The 14,436-nt window shown below is 42.6% G+C and overlaps 1 protein-coding gene across 9 annotated transcripts in view; it reads left to right on the top strand.

The window, feature by feature from the left end:
- pxylp1 (2-phosphoxylose phosphatase 1) overlaps nt 1-14,436 on the top strand; it is a 200,469-nt gene that overhangs the window by 37,224 nt on the left and 148,809 nt on the right. For all 9 annotated transcript variants that reach the window (XM_067995428.1, XM_067995425.1, XM_067995427.1 and 6 more), the window contains one exon: nt 6,360-6,492. In XM_067995428.1, the coding sequence (XP_067851529.1) occupies nt 6,360-6,492 (133 nt within the window). The remainder of the gene's footprint in view (nt 1-6,359; nt 6,493-14,436) is intronic.

The following is a 14,436-nucleotide window of genomic DNA, read 5'->3' as shown; positions in this document are numbered from 1 at the left end:
TTAAGCTGTCCTATCCAATTCCAACAATTGAGATTATTCTAAATCTGCAATTTCCTATCAGAATTTGACAATGAATATTAAGAGTTGTCACTTCTGAGAACATTTGACCAATGAAAAGAAAGAACCAATTGTATTTATCTAGTGCCTTTCATGTCCTCAGGGTATCACAAATTGATTTACAGCCAATTAATTACCGTTGAAATGTGATTTCTGTTTTGTAGGCAAATGTTGCAGTCGATTTGCACAGAACAATGTCCCACAAACAGCAATTTGGCTAATGACTAGTTGATCTGTTTTTGGTGCTCTTGGTTAAGGGATGGATGTTGGCCAGGACACCAGGGGAACTCTCCAGCTCTTCTTTGAATAGTGTCATGGGATCTAATTTCCACCTGAGCAGGCAGACGGGGTCTCAGTTTAACAATTGATCAACTCACCTTACAGAATCACATGCTTTAAATATACTGATTCACTATTGGCTCAAGAGCCAGCACCATCAGGTTATTTCTGCCCCTATCTTATTGAACTCTGTAATACCTTTTTCTCTAATGCAAGAATGCTAATTTTTCTTCTTAATTTCTGTGGTCTTCAGCTCTTCTCTGATATTCGGATAATACTTGTAGCATCAGAAGCCATCCACTTAAATACCATCTCCACTGTCCTTGATTATTTTCATTTGGCCAGGATATGTAGGATATAATCTCATGAGATGTAATTCCTCTATCCCTCTTAGCTCAAATTTAGTAAAAAGTTCACTTGAGTGAATCTCTGCTAGTTTCAGGATCAGGCCCTAGGGATAATCTCTTATATATACTAGTTTAGGGCATTTACAATTTTGCATTGGAGCTAGGTTATACTTATTTCAGCTTCAGAAACTGAACCATGTGGAGAGTTCAGGTTCACATTCGTTTAAGTAAATGTAGTGAGTGGATGATCTCCAGTGCACGGTGCTGTAGAGTGGTAGTCATGATTCCCCACAATGAGTGGATTAGGCAGAGGCCTCGGAAGAGCATATTTGCCACCCGTCTATGGTCAGTGTTTTCAGGGCAATATCTGATTGTTTGCAGATGAAAATCAGATGGCACCAGTACTGCATCCAATTCCTACTTCATGTTTCTGCTTCTGGGGATTGAATGCCACTGCACTCTGTGGATCGGAATTCTCACAAGATTGGAAATTCCTGCTCACAGTATGCTGCAACCCTGAAGCAGCAACAATAAGATGCAAGAATTTGGAGTAGCATTGAGGGGGAAGGAGAGGGAAGCATTAGTGTGAACTAAGGGGAGGGGGGAAAGGAAGCTTAGGGTGTAGAAAAGATTGACAGCATGAATTGAGGGAGCAGAGGGGGAAGGGTGCCAGAATGGACTGGGCAAGAGGTGAAGATAATCAAAATGAACTGGGAGAGGGGAGAAGAGTCCCTCTTTGAATTGAGGAAGAGGATGAGAAGACTGTCACCACTAATGTAAACAAGGAAAACTCAGGTGGTTTAGATTCAGAGGAGGTAGATTTAGTGCACGGCTGCTTCTTGACCCAGTGTGTCAAGGAATCCAGAAGAGGCAATGCTCATCTTGACCTGGTATTTGTCAATGACCCAGAAAATGTACTCGAAACGGAAGTTGTAGCATCCCTGGAGACAGTGATCACAAAACGAAGGCTTGATGTAAATAAGGCCCAAGGCCCAATATTGGGGGCGCCTCGGGCATCGCCATTCAAGCGTGCCCGAATTTCTAGGCCCCCCTCCCTCAAGATCGTTTCACCATCTCTCCTGGTCGCCCCTCCCTCTCGATCGCTTGCCCCCCTCTCCGAGTCACCAATTTTCTCCCAATCGTTTCCCCCTGCACTCGCCCCCCCCCCCACCCCGGTCGTTCCCTCCCTTCCAATCGTTCACCCTCCTCTTCCAGGACCTACTTGAGGATCGGTGCTGCAACGGCCCAAAATTGAAATCCTCTTCACCAATGAGCTGCCTGGAGACTCCAAGTAGGTGTCTGCAGCTTGCTGGTCTCATGTTATTGAGGCCCAAGGTCCAATATCGGGTGGGCCTCTGGCCTACCCAATCCGGCGCAAGGATCGTTCCTTGCACCAATTCCTAGGCCTGGATATTTCTGGTCCACAATTTTGTATGTGGAGAAATTACATAATGATAGACATCAAAGGGAAATTTCCAAAACTATTTGGAATATGTGCAGCATAATTATGCTGTAACAAGTGATTTTTCTCAAAATCTGTGTATGCGTGTATTGTTTATAAAAACATATTAATAAAGAAATTACGCAGAAGCTTCAAGTTGTGAAGGTTGAATGTTTTGTTTCATGTTTCTTTTATAGTTGTTTTTATCAAAGCATGTCCATTTCTTATAAAGCAACAATATGGGATACAACGATCTTAGAACATTCTTAAAGCAACATTACCAAGATCCTGGACATTATACATTACAATGTATGCATTATACAAATTGGCCTATTTCCTAAAAGCAGTGCTCAATAAATTGGGGTGAGGCATACAAAAAAATGAAATACAGATGACAGGAGACAATGACCAATATCAGTAATGCTTTAAGTTTGCTATCAATTTTAACACAATATGAATACCAAGTGCTTTTTAAAAAAAATAAAGAGTTACTGTGAAGTGTAAGCTAAATAACTGTGTTGCTGTGAGTCAGACATTGCCACATTTCTCAGGGGGCATAATTATACTTTGCTGGCAATTACTTGGCAAATAGAAGATTCATAACTGTTCCACCTTCCAACATGCCTTGGCTGCATCTGGACCCAAGTCCCTTCAATGCAATGAAATGTTCAGTCCAGCAATTAAAATCAGTTTTTGGAACAATCCCATGTATTTTCTAGGCCTTGATAATGTAAGAGAAACAGAAAGTATGTAATGAAGCCAATCAAAGAATTGTATAGAATCACTGAATCATACATTAGCAACTTGCATTTATATACCCTTTAACATGGTAAAACGCCCCAAGCTGCTTCACAGGAACATTATCAAACAAAATTTGACACCAGCACAGGAGGAGACCATTCAGCCCACTGCATGTGCCGGCTCTTTGAAAGAGCTATTCAATTAGTCCCACTACCCTGCTCTTTCCCCACAGCCTGCAGTTTTTTTCTTTTCAAATATATCCAGTTCCCTTTTGAAAGTTATTATTGAATCTGCTTCCACCACCCTTTCAGGCAGTGCATTCCAGATCATAACAACTCACTACGTAAAAAAAATTCTCCTCATCTTCCCCCTGGTTTGTTTGCCAATGACCTTAAATCCGCCTTCCCTGGTTACCAATCCTCCTGCCAGTGGAAACAGTTTCTCCATATTTACACTATCAAAACCCGTCATAATTTTAATCACTTCAATTAAATCTCCCCTTAACCTTCTCTGCTCTAAGGAGAACAATCCCAGCTTCTCTAGTTTCTCCACATAACTGATATATAAAACTTTTGGAGCTCTAGGGGGAGGAGAAGAGGAGCAAAACTTCGGATTTGTATAACATTGTTTGTGGGGCTCCCCTGGCAATATGTACACAGTGGCAACATTCTTGTAGCATGTAATATGTGTAACGTGTAATACAGTACTCTGTAGAAAAGCCCAACTCTGTAAATATATATATGCTCATTGTATACATCTGCTTACTTTGTTCAACAATAATGAATTAAGAACAAGAATAAAAGGTTTAGGCTCCACTGACTCAGTGGTTATACACACCATATAGTGTGTTACTGAGCAATACAGACCAGAAAAGTTTCTTGCTTTATACTGTTAGCTGATCTCAGCCAGGGCAGTAGTAAGGCCTTTACAATTGCTTTAAGTGTTTCTAATCCCTTTCCAACCAAGGTTGAATAACATGCTGCTATTCTGGTTTGAATAAGTAGCTTCTGGATGTTAAGAAGCTCAGCAAGAAGTTCTGAGATGCCATAGAATGGAATCATGGATATGGGCTTGGGTAAAATCTCCTATATCTGGTGCTACTGGTGGCCTATCTCAGCTAGACCTTTGTATATATTTTTTTGTTACTGTATCAGTAATAAAGTTGTGCTGCATGTGATAATCGTATACCCTTTTATAGGTGTTGCCAATTTTCTCCCCTTCTCTACTGAAGCCACTAACTCTTGCTTGGCGCATGGTTCCATGAGCATCAGCAACCTTCCAGTGCCTCACCTGAATAGGGCCATTCTTTGTGTCTGCACTCAGACTGCAAAGCAGTTTGATTAGTGAGGGCACACAGACACACACCTTTTCTGACATAAGTCATAGGAGCGGGAAAACTCATTTTATTTTTTCTTATCTAGCCTAGGGCACCCTAATTGATGACCCAGCTGAGATCAGTTAATATGCTGCAGCCTGGGATTGAACCTGGATCCTGGATTTGGTCTATGTCGCTTAGCACTACACTTACCTGCTACACCACTTGGAGTATGAATGCATAACTTTTGTTTCACTTCCCTTTCTCATCAGTTTTTTTTTCTCCGACTCTTCTCTTGAAGGCATTGCCTTCTTGCTGGGATACAGTATCACAGCTGCTAGTCAGTCTCGGGTTCCTCGCCCAGCTGGCCATTTTTCATGTGTGAGTTTAGATAGTGAAAGTCAGCAGGCTATTCATCCATGGGAGAACAGCTGAGCCCAACTTGTCTCCTCCCACAATCCACACATTTACACCTCTGCAATGTATCATTGATGAGAGAGCAGGAATGGAACCCTAGTTAATTTTCCCTTCGTTAACCAAGTGCACTGAGGTTAACTGCAGTGCCCCTACAGTCACCCTGATTGAGATCAGTTCGCGCAGCACAGGCTGAGGATCTAACCTGGAATCTTTCTGGTCTATATGGCTCAGCTATTCACTGCTAACTGAGCCATCAGAGGAGCCCCAAGTGTAAGACCTTTAATTGTACGTTTTATTATTTGAAACAAATGTTTGATTAAACATAAAATTGCACAACATGTATTGCCTAGGTTCATATGTAAAGAATAGCCACTTGGGTGAGGAATAGAAGGAATACTGCTGCTGCATTTGTAATCGTAGCATGAATCACTGCCTTCAGGAGAAGAGGGACCATTATTTTTTATCATCATTCAACCTTATTACTCCTTGTGGAGCATAGGTCTTCCGCTGTTTTCTGCCATTGAACTCTATTTTAAGCAACCACTTCCAACTGATGCCACGTATAGCCTGCTATTTTTACTTCAGCATCCATTGAAGAGGGATAAAGGATGGAAAAGGAAAGTTCACTAAATGATGTTCAACCATGTGAGCAGATGACATTCAATTTAGAAAGTTTGAAAACAATCCCCAATGCCCAAACTAGACAGCCCTTCACTACTAGCGCCACCACCTTCTCAAGGGCAATTAGGGATGGGCAATAAATGCTGGCCTCGCCAGTGATGCCCACATCCCATGAACGAATAAAAAAAACTATAAAAATAATTTTTTTCTTAGCATTAAATGTCACCAGCACCTTTAATGACTACAGTATCAGATCTCATTGACTAAGCATAATGAAAACTTGTGCAGAGGAAAAAATTATAACTGCACCAACATTTTCTCTATTTTGTCTTAAGACCAATAATGGCCTCCTTAACATTTAACATAGGAGCCCCTAAATAGAATCTGTATATCAGAATCCCAAGTCTCTTGTGCATGGAAAGTAACAGCGAACATTTATCATTGTTAATCCAATAATGTCTTCACTGGTACTTTTAAACCTTATCTTTCAAGTTGCCATTTACAGAAGAATATATTGATAATGTACAGTATGTTGCATGATGCTTTTGTCATTTAGCCAGTTCAAAAATACAGTTGTGAATTAGTGGCTTCCTGCCTGATGTATGCCAACTGTCTGGTACTGAAGTGTGCATTATCTGTCTGCAAACTGTCAATGGAAAATGTTTGAGCAAAGGTTTGCTTATCTGACTACGTTTTAGAGAATTAGAACTGTCCAAATCTGATAGCAATGGATGAAAAAATATTATCAGTAACTTCTATTCAATTTGAAATTATTCTGCTAGTCGTTAAACCTTTTCTTTTAATTGTAAGCTGATTGGAGTACTAGGACTGAACAATATTTAAAAGACTTTGTTAAATTTGTACATCTACACTCATTTCAGAAGAATGTAATAGAAAATGCTTATTTCAACAGAATTGTTTGAACTTATGACTAATAGTATGTAGATATTGTCCAGGAGTAAATGTATGCTATTAATCAGAATCAAATCCCTTTTCAAAAAGAAGGAAAACTGCCAAAGGAACAGAAGCTTCATTCTTCATGCTTTGACTTCTTCCCAGTACAATAATTTGGCTGCTGTATGTTGGAATTGACATCTTCATTTTTTCTCGTGCCTGACTATTGTTTTATTTGCTTTCACAGGGGAGAGTGAGTTGGAGGCCCAGTCATAATGGGAGTGTGAAAATGTGCGTGACAATGTTTTTCCGAAGCCGTTTTCTATTCCTGCTGGCTGTGGCTGCCCTACTGGCTGTCCTCAGCCTCAGCCTGCAGTTCTGTAAGTACAGCTCCCATTGATTTACTTCTGATTAACAAGTAAACCATCTAGCACTGCTGATACAGTCATTGAAATAAATAGCCGTGTAACACTCTGGAAATAACCTTTCTCTGTGGTGTGCCGTGCGTCTGAAGCCTTTGAGAAGCACCACTGATTAACAAAGTAGTTCCAAGGGTGAAGATTATCAAAGCAGTGTTTAGTTCATTTTAAAAATATTTTTTGTTCACAATTTTATTTGACTGTTTTCATTTTCAATCAATTTCATTATTTTCAAATGTTAAACTCTTTTGAATATAAAAAAAGACACCACAAAATTGCATAATAACTGTTGCAATTTTAGGTTTGTATCGAGCTGTTTTCTTTATCAACAGTTCAGCTGCAAGTCCTGTGTGCAGACTTTGTCTGTTATAATCCAGAAGAGTATATTTTCAATAATCAGTCCCTGCAGAGTTGGGTGAACCAAGGATTAACAATTAATGTACTTGCGGTAATCTCCTTTCTGGATTAAATGTAGTCTAGTGCCATGCTTTCAAACTAATTTTGGAATAGTAGATATTAAATTCAAATCAGGCTTGACAGACTATAACTGATATATTTATAACTGATATATTTATTTGCAATTAAATAGTGACAACAAACATTTGTCAAATACTACATCTACAATCTGTAAATATATATATGCTGAGGAAAAATCCATAATGATGAATTACCTTTTGTGAGTACTTTTTCAGAAGAAATATGATCATCTTTTTAATTTTTGAATGACAGTCTTAGTTACTGCTGAGGCTTCATCTTCTCGTATTATTTCTCATATTACTTCAGCATAACATATATTGAAATCTCCTCATCAAATCGGAAGTCAAAAGAAAGCCTTCTACCTGATCTATCTCCGGAAAACATAAGAGAGGGGAGGGTGAAATTAAACTCATGGCCATCCATTTTGCACCTGAAAAACAGATGGCCAGGAGTTGAAAATCCAGGGGGTGGGGGGCACCTTGGCTCAACATGGCCCGCCTGGTGCCATATTGAGGCGGGCTTGTAAATGTGAGAGCAACATGGACGTCTGAAACAGGCATACGGCTGCTTTACTATATAAATTGGGGTCCAATGTTGGTTGTAGAACCCCGATGTGAAATTCCAGTACAAGTGGGCGGTGTAAGCTCAGCTGATCTTCAGCTGCCTAATTGGTGGTTCTCAAAGAGACCGCTGGAGGCCGCTCAAAAATTGGCCACAAAACCTTTTCAAAGTTATATTTTTGTGGAGCCACAAGGAGCAGGAGTACTCCTCCCGGCTCCACAAAAATACTGTGGGCTGTTGCCGGCCGAGCTCACCCTCCTCAGCTTTGTCTCACCCCAACCCCACCCCAGGAACTACCTGCGGGCCAGCTTGGCATCTGAGCCAGCTGGAATTCATCAGGACCCGCCCGGCCATCTGGATTGGGATGCTCGTTTGGTGTCCACAGCTTGCTGATTCCATTCACGTGAGTCCCGATGCCGAATTTGGCTTGGGCCTCAGACCGCGCGGGAGCTTTCACTGTGCTGTCTTTCCAAATTTCTCCCCCAAGAGCTCCCGGAGTCTTATAAGAGCGCCAGGACTTTTTTTAATCTAATAATTCCCAAAGTTGAAATTTTCAAAATAACAAATATATTACATTCAAATTCATAGTTTGACAGTGTTAAATACAAGAACAAGATGCATTTTTGAGTGTGGAGCTAGATAGGATTCAAACAATTCAATCATCAGGAAAATACATTTATATTTGGAAAGGTTTACTCAGTTTAGAAGTTTCCAAACAAATGGGTCTGTTAGGTATTGTTCAACCAGGCATTCATAGAGAAACAAAATTAGCTCATACAAATTTCAAGAAACCCCTCCATTTTAATTGAGTCAGTCATTGGTTCTTTAAATCAATAAACTAATCTGATCATTTTCTTTTAATTTAAAAATGAATCAAGGCAAAATTCCTAAATTTGTGACACAAAAATGGTGTCATGTAATATATGTAAAGGCTGAGATCTGAGGTAATAGGATAAGATCTGTGGAATAATGAGAGGAAACAAAACCAAATTAACATCAGCTCACTTTGGTCCTGGCCCCCTAGAAAGAAAGTTTCAGCCAAAGGGGCCCAAAATAATCCTACCTTTGAAAAAATGTCTGGAGGTCCAGGCCACATCCCAGGCTTGCACCTCCAAGGTGGGCCCATAACCACCATTCCTGGGGCTATTACGCCTCTTTATTCTGGGCGTACTGTTCCTGATCCCCCAACTGGCGTTTCCCAATCCAGGGATGCAGGAACATTTGCTATTGGGAGTCCCTGCCTCCTCTTATACCACTAGCCTTGTAAAAGGTGGACGGAGGCTCTGGACCTTACAAAGCTGGGTGGGGACTCTCTCGCAGGGCTGGCAACTGACATATCCAGGTCTCAGCCTAAATTCAAGCCTTTCTGGTGCTCTCCCACCAGACTTGTGGTGGGAGTGTGCCAGAGGGTTGTGACTTTTGACCTCTTGGGACTTTCAGTTCTAAATCTACTGGGCTATAAGTGGAACACTTGCTCGTTCTATATGTCAACCAACAGTGGCCAGAAATTCAAAAAGGTTTTTTCAAAGGAATTGGAAAGCACAGACTCATACTTCCACTTTGTATTTCATTCTGAGGTGACACAGCGTGAGACAAGGCAGATATAGTTGACTTTTATATCTGTGGTGAAGAGCAGAAGAGTGTGGAGTTTAGCCTCAGTAAGAGCTCAGCCTTGAGATACATTTGGACAGATTTTATTCATATAATTCATTCTTATGTGAAGTGAATAAGAGGATTTTGATCCTTGCAAGAGTTTGGTGTTACTAGAGTACTGGCTAACACTGTCTACATTTTTATGTCAGACACAGAGGGATGGCAGTGCAAGGTATCCTTGCGATGTGTGTGGAGTGTGATAAGTGGGCCGACATGGAATTTCTGTGCATCCAGTGGCACCACATTTGCATTCAGTGTTGGAAGATTGATTGTCCGGAACACAGAATCTCTGTGCTTGAGTAGCAACTTACAGCATCGTTTTACTCTCCAGAAGGTGGCCACCCAAGAAGTAGTGTTAGACAGTTCAGGATACAGGGATCGTGTAGTAAGGGAGAAGAGGGTGACCATCTGCAGGGGCATCAGAGGGAGACAGGACTCAAAGATGGGAGGGAATCCCTGAGGGAACTGTCCAAAAGGCACAGTGTTAGCTAAGTATGAGGTGGACAGTGAAAGGGACTCAGAGGAGGGTGGTCTTGAGCATAACTGTGGCACCATGGAGCAATAGACTACTGGGGAGTGTGGTGAGAGACAGGTAGACAACAAGAAAAGGAGAGCAATGTTATGGGAGGTTCTGTCGTCAGGGATATGGATGTCTTTTTTGCAGTTACGACTGTGAGTCTCTGAATGGTATGTTGCAGCCCTTGTACCTGGGTCAAGGATATCATGGAACGGGTGGAAATACTTCTAGAAAAAGAGGGAGAGCAGCCAAAAGTTATGGTCCACGTTGGAACCATGTTGGAAATGATAGAAGTAAGTTTGAAGTTTTTCAGAGGAAATTTAAAGAATTAGGCATTAAATTGAAAAACAAGGCCTCTAGTGTAGTAGTCACCAGATTGCTTCCTGTGCCATGTGCTGAACAGGCTAAGGTCATAGATCAGGAAGGCGAATGCATGCCTGCAGGGCTGGTGCAGGAGGAAAGGGTTCATATTCTTGGGGCACTGGAGTGAGTTCTTGAACAAGGGAAGGCTATATCGAAGGGACGGCTTTCGCCTGAACCGAAACAGAACCAAAGCCCTTGTGCGGAGGGTAAAAAGAACAACATTTAAACTAATATGGCATGGTGCGAGCAAAATCTAGGTTTGAGACTAACGAGGGAGAGTAGGATTTATAAAACTGTTAGAATAGAAGCAGAATAGCTGAAATAAATAGTGAGAAAATATTATCAGAGGAGAAAGAGAAAGCAAGAGGCTATGAGGTAGTAGGAGATAAGATCACCTTTGTAGAAGGGACAAGGAATATCAAAAAATTAAATGAGAAAACCAGGAAAAAGAATAAAGGTCAGTGTTTCAACAGATTGGAGTCAGGATTCACTGGTATGTACATGAATACACAAAGCATTCAAAAGAAAATTGGAGTGTTAGAAGCATTAATTATCTTGGAGGGATATGATAATAGTAGGTCTAACGTGGCTTAGGTTTGGACAGGACTGGGAATTTAATGTTCCTGGTTATAAGATTTTCAGGAGAGATAGGATGGAAAAAAAGTGGGTGAGATGGCAGTGATAGTGAAGGATTCTAACACAGTGCTAGAATGTAAGTTCTGGGAAATTAAGTGGGGCAAATAACTGAGAATAGGAGAACAGTTGGGAAATAGTGACCATAACACAGTCAAAGATAAGAGTGCTGGATTGGAAAGGACAAAATTCAGGGAAATAAAGGTTCTGGCCCAAATTAACCAGGCAGTAAAGTGGATGGATCAGCAGTGGGAAATCTTCAAATATGAGATACATAGAAAATAAAATAAATATATTCCTATAAGATGTAAAAGGGGTGCACCAAAGAATAGAGTTCTGTGGATAAATACATTAAAACTAAATTAAAACTAAAAAGGGAGGCGAGTGATAACATTAGGGCTAACAATACCACAGATAATCATGAGGAATACAGAACGTGTAATAGGGAGGTGAAAAGTGAGATTAGAAAGGTTAAAAGAGAATTTGAAAAAAGCTAGCAGATAATATAAAAGGAAATAGTAAGGGCTTTAATAAACCTATAAAAAGGTTAAAGAGAAGGCAGGACTATTCAGGGATGGACGAGAGAGTCTAATTACGGAAGGTGATGGTATGGCGGAACCAGTAAATAGATATTTTGCATCCATGAGAATGTAGGTTTAGAAGAGAAGGAAATAAAACAATTGTTAGAGATAACTTTAGAAAAAGAATTAGTTCTAAAACAAACTAATAAAACACAGGGTGGATAAAGTCACTAGATCTGAATGGCATGCAGCCTTGGCTGTTGAAAGAACAGTGATAGAGGCACTGGCGACAATTCTCAGTCCTCCTTAAATATGCGAATTGTGTTATGGGATTGGAGAATAGCCAAAGTAATAACAGAAAATGCTGGAAATACTCAGCAAGTCAGGCAGCACCTGTGGACAAAGAAACAGAGTTAGCATTTCAGGTCGATGACTGTTCGTCAGAACTGGAAGAAGTTGAAGATTGAACAGTTTTTAAGCAAGTACGGAGCCAGGGAAAGAGGGGAGGGAAGATCTGTGATAGGGTGGAGGGCAGCAGTGATTAAATAACAAAAGTGATGATGGTGCAAGGCAAGGAGGGGTGGTAATGGGGCAAGTAAAGAAACAAAAGTTGGGTTTGGAGGAGCTATAAATTGCAACATCAGAACCATTACCAGCACTTGCTGTCCGAAAAAATGTGAGTGATGGTTATGATCTGAAGTTATTGAAATCAATGTTGAGTCCAGAAGATTGTAAAGTCCTTAAACGAAAGATGAGGTGCTGTTCCTCGAGCTTCCGTTGAGCTTCATTGGAACAGTGTAGGAGAATGAGAACAGAGAGGTCAGAATGGGAGTGAGACAGGGAATTAAAATAGCAAGCGACTGGTAGGTCAGGGTCACACTTGCGATATTTTGCTTTTGATTTTGAGCCAAAGTTTTATCTTTGTTCCAGAAGGAAGAGAAGGATAAACCGAGTAACTATAGATCAATTAGTCTGAAATCAGTTGTGGGTAAACTCTTTGAATCCATAATTCAAAATAAAATTCATGAGCATTTAGAAATGCATGGGTTAATGAAGGACAGCCAGCATGGAATTGTTAAAGGCAAGTCATGCTTAACAAATTTAATAGAGTTTTTTTGAAGTCGTGACCAACAATATGGATAAAGGGAATGCAGCAGATGTAATGGGCTCAATTTTAAAAGGGTGGCGAGATGGCAGCAGCGGCGGGGGGGTGGGGGGAGGTCAATGGACGCGCAGAAGGGTGGAGATAGACAGAACGACGTAGCGGTTCGAATACATAATTCAAAGTGACTATTGCCACTGACTAGCGGTCCGGGCTCCGGCTGTGCATGCGCAGCTTGACGTATTGGGCCGCACATGCGCATTGTAGGTCACCAACTGCCCTTGCTGCCCATTCACTAATAGCGCAGACCGGAGGGCGAGCACTAAAAGGTAGTCATAAGTGGGGAGACCAGAAGGGGAGAAGCGGGGGAAGGGGGCAGCAAAAACAGGGAGAAGCAGGGGGAAGGGGGAGCAGAAACAAACCGGGAAGCGGAAGCAGAGGAGAAGGAGAAGCAGTGCTTGAATCAGCGGAAGAGGGGGCGCAGGGAGGAAGGGGGAGCAGAAACAGAGGAGAAGGGAGAAGCAGCGCGGGAAGCAGAGGAAGGGGGAAGAGGAGAAGCAGAGGGATGGGGGAGCAGAAGCAGCGCAGAAAGCAGAAGTGGGAGGAAGCAGAAGCAAAAGGAAGAGCAGAAGCAGCAGGGGAAGGGGGAGCTCGGAGAGAGCAGAGCGGGGGTGGGGGAGGAAGGGAGAGAATGTGATCCAGGTCGAAGAGAGGGAGATTGTGGTCCAGCAGGTCAGAGGCTTGGTATTCTGCGGCGAGTGACTCACCTCCTGACTCCCCAAAGCCTTTCCACCATCTACAAGGCACAAGTTAGGAGTGTGATGGAATACTCTCCACTTGCTTGGATGAGTGCACTCCAACAACACTCAAGAAGCTCGACACCATCCAGGACAAAGCAGCCCCCTTGATTGGCACCCCATCCACCACCCTAAACATACACTCCCTTCACCACCGGCACACTGTGGCTGCAGTGTGTACCATCCACAGGATGCACTGCAGCAACTCGCCAAGGCTTCTTCGACAGCACCTCCCAAACCCGTGGCCTCTACCAACTAGAAGGACAAGGGCAGCAGGTACATGGGAACAACACCACCTGCACGTTCCCCTTCAAGGCACACACCATCCCGACTTGGAAATATATCGCCGTTCCTTCATCGTCGCTGGGTCAAAATCCTGGAACTCCCTTCCTAACAGCACTGTGGGAGAACCTTCACCACACGGACTGCAGCGGTTCAAGAAGGTGGCTCAGCACCACCTTCTCAAGGGCAATTAGGGATGGGCAATAAATGCCGGCCTCGCCAGCGACGCCCACATCCCATGAACGAATAAAAAAAAGACGGGGAGATTGGTCGCGGTCTCCTCCTCCCCTCGTTAGACCTGGATCACGGTGTTGAACATGAATGGCAGCGGGTTGATTTCTCATAAAACCCGGCGCGTGTGCGGCAAGTGACCTCATCGGACGCAGTGTCACTGTTCACAATCTAATGTAAAGTGACCCGCCCCCACTTTCTACCCAATAAACCTGGGAAACAATTCATGGCCCACACACAATGTCCCATCAGTCACCGCAGCTCTCTCCCAGAGTGTTTAGTTTGACAGAGTGATAAGTGACAGTGTGTGTATTTCTGGTTTTCGATCGACGTGTGCTGTCCTCCTGCGCATGCGCCGGGCCACCCGATGACATCACTCTCAACGCATGCTAAAAAGCTACGGCTCCGCTAATGACATCACTTCCAATGATGTCACCCGCACCCTTTCTCGTTGAATGAAATGCGCCATCACTAAACCAACCTTGCAGCTCAAATTATGTAAAATAGTCATTGCTGAGGATTTGTCAAATTCAACCTCACAGAGAAATGGTTACAGCCCCCTGCTTGGCAGGCAAAGATTGGCGAGCAAAATCCCCTATGACTACTGCGTTTCTACACTTCATCGTGCCCCTCTGTGCAGTCTTTTGCCCCGTGGTGTCATACTCAGGACTGCACTCCTTCGAGGTGTCGTCACCCTCACTGGTATTCGATGCTGAATACTGGTTTGAGAGTGCCACACACCCAAAAGATTCCTGCACTGCCTGCCTC

Source organism: Heptranchias perlo, chromosome 13 (assembly GCF_035084215.1).
Source record: "Heptranchias perlo isolate sHepPer1 chromosome 13, sHepPer1.hap1, whole genome shotgun sequence".
NCBI lineage: Eukaryota > Metazoa > Chordata > Chondrichthyes > Hexanchiformes > Hexanchidae > Heptranchias > Heptranchias perlo.
The sequence above is the reverse complement of the archived record's forward strand: the minus strand, read 5'-3'. Positions and strand labels throughout refer to the sequence as shown.